This window comes from Oncorhynchus nerka, linkage group LG6, assembly GCF_034236695.1.
Source record: "Oncorhynchus nerka isolate Pitt River linkage group LG6, Oner_Uvic_2.0, whole genome shotgun sequence".
Lineage (NCBI taxonomy): Eukaryota > Metazoa > Chordata > Actinopteri > Salmoniformes > Salmonidae > Oncorhynchus > Oncorhynchus nerka.
In genome coordinates, this window is record NC_088401.1 from 19,316,826 (window position 1) to 19,325,875 (window position 9,050).

Here is a 9,050-nt window from a genome sequence, read left to right on the forward strand (position 1 = left end):
GTTAAAGTTAGGTTTAAAATCACACAGACCAGAAATGGTAAAAAATAGTCGGGGTTTATTACATTGTGGTTGTGGTAACTAGTGACGACCCCAAATTCACTCAAACTATGTTTTTCTCCGTTTTTGTGGTGGTCTGACCGCAAAAGAACCACACCTCCTAAAGCCAATCACAGTTAAACAAAACATGACCACGGCAGTAAAGCACGCCCATAGTAGGTTGCTCTCCATTGTAAAAAAAACTGCCGTGGATTAATAAATGCGAGCGTCTTCTTCGGACGTCATTTCTGGCACTGACATTTGGCATGCCTTTGAAAAAGTACAGGACCTTCCAGTTGTTTGTAGTATTGCAAAGCTCTGCCTGTTTCCTCATGCCTAAGTGTTTTTTATTCATGCCCGCACCCAGAAATGTATATCACATTACACCAGCTGATATATTCTTCACAAATGTGTACCCGACTACTTTGTACATAGGACTAAATGAAAAGACAGTGAACTGTTTACAGTGTATGACATTTTATTGAAATCAAACAAGATACAAGAACACATGTCACAGGAAATCTGTCATAGTTTGCCGAGCGAAATCAGTTGCAGCATCAAAATATTACACACAAATTGTTGTTTCGTTTATGTTCATATTTGTCATTGCCTAAAATGACTGTATACGATAGGCTATTAACGTCATGTGAACTTCATATTAAAGTCATCTTAACTTCATATTAAAGTAATATTAACGTCATATGTAACAGGCAGTATTGTAACTTTCCTGTGTTACTTCACTGAGCCATGTGGACTTAACCCCTATTCTGCACCAAAGAGAAGGAACCCAGAGAAGGTTGTATCATCATCTTCATCAGCAAACAGCCCGTTGAAGAGCTCTCCTCCAGCCACCTGCAGCCACACCTTGTCCCCTTTCTCCAGGTGCAACACAGTCCCGCCTGCCGCCTGGTCCTCACTGCTCTGGTAGTTATCCATGGTGTGGATCACCTTCACCCCGTTTCTCACTAATGCTACTTTTACATTACGGGAGAACACAGTGATGTGGTAGGTAAAGTAGTAGGCCCCAGCCACCACGCAGGTGAACCGTCCGGTCTGTGGGTCATAATGGTCCTGCCGGTTGTAAATCACCTTGTCAAACCTGATCGGTGCGTTAGCCGGTGGGAGTTTGGTGTATTCGGTTAGACCCACTGAGAACGCGCTTTTTGGGATGAAGAATGTGTCCCCCTTCTCTCCCTTCTCCCCTGTCTCGCCCAGATTCCCTCGCTCTCCGCGGTAACCAATGTTGCCTTTGAACCCTGGGGGGCCGAGGATTCCCTTCGGTCCTGGTCGGCCTGGAGTTCCAAGGGCCCCTGGATGCCTCGGTCCCCCTGGAGCCCGATCTCCCCCTTCTGCCCTTCAGGTCCCAGAGGCCCCAAATCCCCTTTCGGTCCCTGGATTCCTGGTAACCCGAGCTCCCCCTTCTGGCCCTTTAGGCCTATGGGCCCTGAGACTCCTTGGGGCCCCATCTTCCCCGGTGGCCCCTTCTCTCCATTCTCACCCCGTCTGCCCTTAATTCCTGCCAGACCAGCTGTACCTGCAAATGCAAGGATAAAGGAATTGTGTTTATATTGTCTATCAGAGAAAGCCAGTAGTGATAACTGTACAAAGTATTTTTGATTATAAAATACAGTATTACCCAGCTCCCCTTTGTCTCCTTTGGGGCCACTCTGTCCAGTTGGTCCAGTGATGCCGATTTCACCTTTAATGAATAAAGAACTTTCAAAAACTCATTAGCGTGGACCAGAAATGCTGGTTTCTATTGAGACCTATTTAACTGAGGAGGTTGTGCCTTTGTCTTACCTCGATCACCCTTGTCACCTCTGAACCCATCTCGTCCATCTCGGCCTGGCATTCCATTGTGGCCTGGGTCTCCTGGTATTCCTGGATGTCCACCAACACATTCATTCTTCTTGGGTTCTTCCAGTGCTACGCATCTCACAGCCAGCAGAAGGAGCAAGAGAGAGACTCTCTTGACCCACACCATTGTCCCTCAAGAGCCAATGCTTCACAGCAGCCCAGTTGAGTATTCTCAGCACTAGATGCACAATGCAGAAGAGGCTAATCCAGCTCAACACATGAAGTTCAATACACACTCACACACATATACATTCACAGACACATGCATACAAACTGAGCGCAGGAGAATGAACACAGCTGAATGTTTGTAGAGCCAAGACACAGAAGAAGGCCACACAAACCTTACCAAGGACTTGAAAGGTGGTGACATCACCATGCCAACTGCTAAACCAGGCATCCCATTGGTTCGACAAGGATAACAGCTATTTTAGGTTACTTATTCTGTGTCCAGCCCTCTCCCCGTTCCACATCACCTGTCCCCTTCTAGAATATTCCCCATTCTCTGGCAGGGTAATGATCAGCTTGGACTGTGCTGAGCATACAGTATCTGTTACCATAGGGATGGTAGCAAGGCAACCAGCGGACGCCCGGCCCGCTACAAGGAGTCGCTAAAGCACGATGAGCCAAATAAAGCCCCAGAGGCCATAACCCTCCCCTAATCCGTACGAGGCTTGGCCAATTGTGTGCCGCCCTATGGGACTCCCGGCGACTGTGGGTTGTGAAACCACCTGGGATCGAACCTTGGTCTGTAGTGATGCCTCAAGCACTGCGATGCAGTGCCTAAGATCGCTGCACCACTTGGGAGACAATACATGCAGAATTTCAATGCTGGCCTGTGTGGTGGCTGTCTAGCTCCTCCCGAATGGTCTTAAAACTAAAAGGTTAAGGGGCCTGGAATTGACTGAAATCATTAGCAACAGAACACAAGACAAGGGACACTCGGGATGGGGAGATGTTAACGTATGTGTGTTAATCTTCTGCATCTGAAACATCAACATCAGCAATATTGTTAAATGCTTGGCCCCATAAATTACACCATTGCCATCAACTCTGACCTTTCCGGTTATTGTTCTAGAACATACACACCCATCCCTAACCCCAGAATCAGTTTTTATCCATGTATTTGTCATATCCTCTACACACAAGATTTCAGATATAAACATAATTCTTAATGTAAACATGACAAATGATATTTAAAAATATCTAATCAAGCATTATCAGGCCAGGAACAGAATGATCCTTGTGTCACTTTCATACAAGATGGCTCTAACAGTGGTGTAAAGTACTTAAGTAAAAATACCTCAATGTACTACTTAATTTGTTTTTTGGGGTATCTGTACATTACTTTAGTATTGATATTTTGGACAACATTTACTTCTACTTTACTACATTCCTAAAGAAAATAATGTACCCAAAAGTACTTTTTAAATTTAGAATAAATAGCAGGAAAGGAAAATGGTCCAATTCACATACTTATCAAGAGAACATCCCTGGTCATCCCTACTGCCTCTGATCTGGTGGACTCATTAAACACACATGCTGTGTTGTAAATGATTTCTGAGTGTTGAGGTGTGCCCCTGTCTATCCGATAAAAAAACAACACCAAATGGTGCCGTCTGGTTTGTTTAATAAGGAATTTGAAATTATTTATACTTTTACTTTTGATACCTAAGTATATTTTAGCAATTACATTTACTTTTGATACTTAAGTATACTTAAAACCAAATACTTTTAGACTTTTACTCAAGTAGTATTTCACTGGGTGAATTTCACTATTACTGGAGTCATTTTCTATTAAGGTATCTTTACTTTTACTCGTGTATGACAATGAAGTACTTTTTCCACCACTGCTCTTAAACAATCATGGGATTGTCTGAAACACACATGGACACACACGGAGTCAATCACCACCTTCCGGAGACACCTGAAACCCCACCTCTTTAAGGAATACCTAGGATAGGATAAAGTAATCCCTCTCACCCCCCCTTAAAAGATGTAGATGCACTACTGTTCCACTGGATGTCATAAGGTGAATGCACCAATTTGTAAGTCGCTCTGGATAAGAGCGTCTGCTAAATGACTTAAATGTAAATGTTAAATGACACATCCAGTACATACATTAGAATTACACATATGTTATAAATGCACAGCACAGGACCAGGCGGCAGAACTGAATACATGCCTTTGAATTCCTCTGCATTATGGTGGGTGACATTTCTTATATAAGGCATAGTTTAATGTCTGTTTGCTGTAGTAACCAGACACAACGTGATGGTCATTTGGTTACAGCAGTTACTGCAAAGTCTTCACATAATTAACACAAGACAGCAGAGGCATCATCGCTCGTCGAGATCCATTCGGTTATACATGAAACATCTCATGAGGTATAGCAAACCCTCCATGACTATACAATGACTCAGACACACTTACTGTACATACAAACAAACAAATAAAGAGCTAAATAATTCAAATATGTAACATACTATAACATGGTCTTGCTGTTATATTTGGTAGTAGTGTAAAATACTATTGGCTTGTTTTGTAGAGGGACGACTCCAATCTTGGGTTCTCTGTATCCACTGAAGGGAATGGCTAGCAGGACCGTATGGATGGAGAGAGCAGGACCGTATGGATGGAGAGAGCAGGACCGTATGGATGGAGAGAGCAGGACCGTATGGATGGAGAGAGCAGGACCGTATGGATGGAGAGAGCAGGACCGTATGGATGGAGAGAGCAGGACCGTATGGATGGAGAGAGCAGGACCGTATGGATGGAGAGAGCAGGACCGTATGGATGGAGAGAGCAGGACCGTATGGATGGAGAGAGCAGGACCGTATGGATGGAGAGAGCAGGACCGTATGGATGGAGAGAGCAGGACCGTATGGATGGAGAGAGCAGGAACGTATGGATGGAGAGAGCAGGACCGTATGGATGGAGAGAGTAGGACCGTATGGATGGAGAGAGCAGGACCGCATGGATGGAGAGAGCAGGACCATATGGATGGAGAGAGCAGGACCATATGGATGGAGAGAGCAGGCCTGAGAGAGCAGGACTATATGGATGGAGAGAGCAGGACCATATGGATGGAGAGAGCAGTGCCGTATGGATGGAGAGAGCAGGCCTGAGAGAGCAGGACTATATGGATGGAGAGAGCAGGACTATATGGATGGAGAGAGCAGGACCAAGGAGGACTGGAGAGTGGGTGTGGGGTAAGCAGAAACTACTGAGGTCTGTAGGAATCATGGTGTGGTTGTGGTATATGGAGCACCCTGTTCGGGTGTTGGGCACGAACAATAGAAATGTGTGTATGTATGTATGTATGTATGTATGTATGTATGTATGTATGAATGAATGAATGAATGAATGTATGGCTGGTGTTGCTGGGGAAGGGGAAAAAGGGGTTGGGTCATTTCATGAGGTTCAGGGAATGTGGTGGAGCTCTCTTCTGGAGGTCCAGTAACTGGAGTACACCGCCAGGCTAAGGGAGTGGCTGGCAGCTGGCTGGGCAGCTGGCTTGTGTCTCTACATGATCTGGCGGTGCGATCCGTAGCCCGTCATGCCGGACTGCGAGGCCCCACGGTTGCTGCCCATCTGTAGACCAATCAGACTCTGGCCCTGACGAAGCTGGTCCTCAGAGAACTCCCGCCGGTAACCCTGAGCTTTCCTACACAGACCAGGACAAACAGGGGAGTTGAGATGTAGAACAACACTCACACAACAAGGGGGTCGTGGCCAGTCCTTACCTGTGGAACCAGTCTCGGTCGCCACGGTAATGTCCATCGTCCTTGGTGAGGGCAACACTTCCTAGGGCCATCAAGGTTCTCTGCACCGCAGCCATGTCCTGCCCTGTAACCATAACAGAACAGAACCTCACAAACACTGGACCCCATCCAGACAGCAAAGAACAGGCAGGGCATCAAATAGGCAAATAGGCTGTGGCTAGCTAGGTAAAATTGTCCCTTTCCTAAATTAGCCATTGATGGAAATAGGGATTTGGACTTGTGGTTTTACTTCATTCTCCATGCTGGTCAATGATTGTAACGGTGATTCTGATCCATCCATCAATTCATACATTGTCCCCCTGGTCTGAGAGTTCAATATGTAGCTAGATGTAGATGGCTAATGTTAACTAGCTGGCTAATCTTTGCCCATGAAAGGAAGTTAGGCTAGCAAACTAGCATTTTAGTCATGTAGCCTAGGACAACAAAAAATAAAAGCATGTACTGTATGACAGAGTCATAGATCGTTTCATCAACACAAAAGAGAGGAGGATGGCATTGGTGTTTCTCTACAAGTAAGGTGAGTCAACATGTTTTTTTCTACTTACACACACACACACACACACACACACACACACACACACACACACACACTAATTAGTACCATGTAAAGCCAAATTATATTTAGCTTATGTTGATTGGACTAAATTGTTTTTGGTATCCTTTAGTTGTCACTGAATTAGACTAAGCATAGGTGATTTGTTTGTTATATTCAATATGCTTTGTGGTCTTCACCAGACAGAGGTTGCTCTCTGGTTTTGTGATGAAACAAAAGTCTGGTTGAGTTTATTCTGCCACTGTGTCTTCTCATTGTCTCGGCCTTTAGGCCTACAGTATATATCACAGTGTCAAGGCATATGAACTAACAGGTTACAGAGCAAACAATGCAATTATCACAACATATAGGCTATAATATGCCTTTGTTTTTTGACTTCCCCAGTGATTTTACCCACGTACCCATGCTGGACTATAAAGACTTGTAAATTCAATGTGAGTATTGATGGTCATGTGCAGACAGACAGAGCTCAGCAGAGACACAAGTGTGAGACTCTGCGTCATTGGAGAAGCATATCAACGTCGCCCGGATTTATGGAGACTTTATATGTGCCCGTGAACGTGCAGCCCACCTTCCCACAGGTCCACGGTCTGGAAGATGTCTGTGGTGATGACTCCGTAGGCCTCGGCAGCCTGCAGGAACTGGGAGATCTTCTCCATCTGCTTAAAGGCCATCTGGGTCTCCAGAATCTTCTTGATGGGCTCATTACCACGCGGGTACAGGCTATTGATGAGCCTACACAGAATCTACAGGGAGGAGGAGAGAACGGGGGAGTAAGGGCAATACAGATACATGGATAAAGAAGAGAAGAAGTAGAGGGTAAAAAGGAAGAGGTTGATCAATGAAAAGAGGGAGAGAGAAACAAAGATAAAGGCAGAGGGGAGCATACATTGGTGTCATTGTTAGCTTATATAAGCGGTCAAGTATATATCACTGACCTCTGTCCAATCAATCAGTGAATCTTATTGAGCTTGTTCATTCTCATGCATACTCACTGTTCCATCCATCAGCCAGGTCTGGAAGTTCTGTCTGCTTGGCTGTGGTCTCTCCAGGTTCCCCCCACACTGAGCTACGATCCAGTCCACCAGCCGGGCCTCCAGGTCCAGATCATACTTCAGCTCTATCTTTTCCTGCACCTCCTTGCTCAGGCCGTAGCTTGGTCCCCTGTTAGCCATGGCACCTCCTGTCCTGCTCACCCAAACAGACAGACAGACAGAGACAGGCCAGACAGACACCCACTGACCAGTCGTCTGCAGCTCCACTGACCAACACCCTGCAGCAGTCACAGTACTGGCAGTGCACCTGCTATACAAAGGCAATACATCATGTAGAAAATGGAATGTTGTCGAACACTGTTAAAGCAATGCTGCTGTATTAACATCCAATTCCTGACATCAGAACAATAACTATTGCAAAGTAGTCACATTCTTCATGGTGCATTATAAGGGACAACATGTATTTTTATTTTGATCATTAGCTACATCACCTGTTTACGTGATTTACTTTTATTTCCTCTGCTTTCTCCCTAATGGCCCTTGTGTCCCTTACAGCACAGACACTAAGCACATCCCCCCAGAGACCCAGATCGCTAGCCTAAATGGGTGTGGTCCTTGGCACCCGTCCCAGGCACATTCTCATGAGGTAGCCTATGGTAGCCTAGACTGTGAGCGTGCTGAGCATAACATCGAAAAGCAATCGCATTGCATTGATTGTGTAGCCTACCATGAATGCGAAAAAAAATCGTAACTTTTTTCACCTCCCAAAAAAACGTATAAATTAGGAAGTCGGATTATGAATTTCAATCATGCACTATGTAGGAAAAGTATAAGATTAGTAAAAAAAAAAAAAACCTAACGCAAGTTTTCCGAATATCTCCTAGATAATTTAATAAACTAGCAATTCCGTTTAATTATTAATGCACACAACAACAAAAATCATGCGCTGCTTAAATAATAATTTAGACGAATAAAAACTCCGGGCACACTTACTAGAAAAAAAGAGGAGAGAACGTTCGTCTGGTAGCTGCTGTGTGGTTAATTCTGCTGAGCTGGTCAGCGCAGAGGATGCTGAACCCGCGGCGCATGCGTGGGTGAGGCTCTGGACTCAGTGTCCGGGAGTGGCACGCCACAGGTTTTATATGTGCGGCGTCAAGAGGAGGATCCCTCTAGATCTCTGATACAGAATGCGACAGGCCAGCGGGAAGAAGAGGAGATGGCAAAGCAAGGCAAGGCGAGCCTACGATCAGCTTTAAGGCTATGTGGGCTGACCATCATTATCATAAAGTCCAGGGGTGATATTAGCATGATAATCTTGGTGGGGCAAAGTCACCCAATTTGTTTTAGATTCATGCCAGCAAAGCCATTAAACACCATGCCAGCAAAGCTAACACAACACGAAACAATTCATTAATTGCACGATAACGGTGACAAACGGTGCCCACACACTGTTAGGGCCTACATAAAGCTGTCCCAACACCTTAACACTGCTACACCTGGCTTGTTTGCCAGCAAAGCACTTCATTCAGCCTCATTTGCTGCCTTTAAAAAACATAGCTGATATGGCTGACTTGCTTAAATAAAATGTGTTTTCTATTGAAAATGGAGATGTACAAACTATGGCATAAAAGGATGACGAGTGGATAAGAGGCAATCCGTAATTTCGTTTAAGATATTAATGAGCGAACTAGAACGGACATAGTTAATATACAGTTTAAATCGGAAGTTTACATACACTTAGGTTGGAGTCATTAAAACTAGTTTTTCAACCACTCCACAAATTTCTTGTTAACAAACTATAGTTTTGGTAAGTCAGGTAGGACATCT

At 44.8% G+C, this 9,050-nt stretch overlaps 2 protein-coding genes across 3 annotated transcripts; both read right to left on the reverse strand.

Moving 5' to 3' along the window:
* Window positions 1-496: 496 nt before the first annotated feature.
* LOC115119169 (complement C1q and tumor necrosis factor-related protein 9A-like) lies at window positions 497-3,860 on the reverse strand. The gene is given in 4 exon segments (XM_029647922.2): window positions 497-1,340; window positions 1,343-1,570; window positions 1,673-1,735; window positions 1,837-3,860. Coding segments are annotated over 4 exon segments (1,017 nt in total). The 5' UTR covers window positions 2,021-3,860; the 3' UTR covers window positions 497-798.
* A 10-nt stretch (window positions 3,861-3,870) lies between these two features.
* On the reverse strand, window positions 3,871-8,345 carry LOC115119171 (transgelin-3-like). 2 transcript variants are annotated; one of them, XM_029647925.2, is made up of 5 exons: window positions 8,217-8,345; window positions 7,224-7,416; window positions 6,800-6,974; window positions 5,637-5,739; window positions 3,871-5,557 (listed from the first exon to the last, which is right to left on the reverse strand). In XM_029647925.2, exons 2-5 carry the CDS (start codon window positions 7,401-7,403, stop codon window positions 5,416-5,418), a joined length of 600 nt encoding a protein of 199 aa, XP_029503785.1. In that variant the 5' UTR covers window positions 7,404-7,416; window positions 8,217-8,345; the 3' UTR covers window positions 3,871-5,415. The 2 variants fall into 2 exon arrangements, with proteins under 2 accessions (XP_029503785.1, XP_029503784.1); XM_029647924.2 differs by lacking the exon at window positions 8,217-8,345 and having other exon boundaries at window positions 7,224-8,210.
* Between the last annotated feature and the right edge of the window lie 705 nt (window positions 8,346-9,050).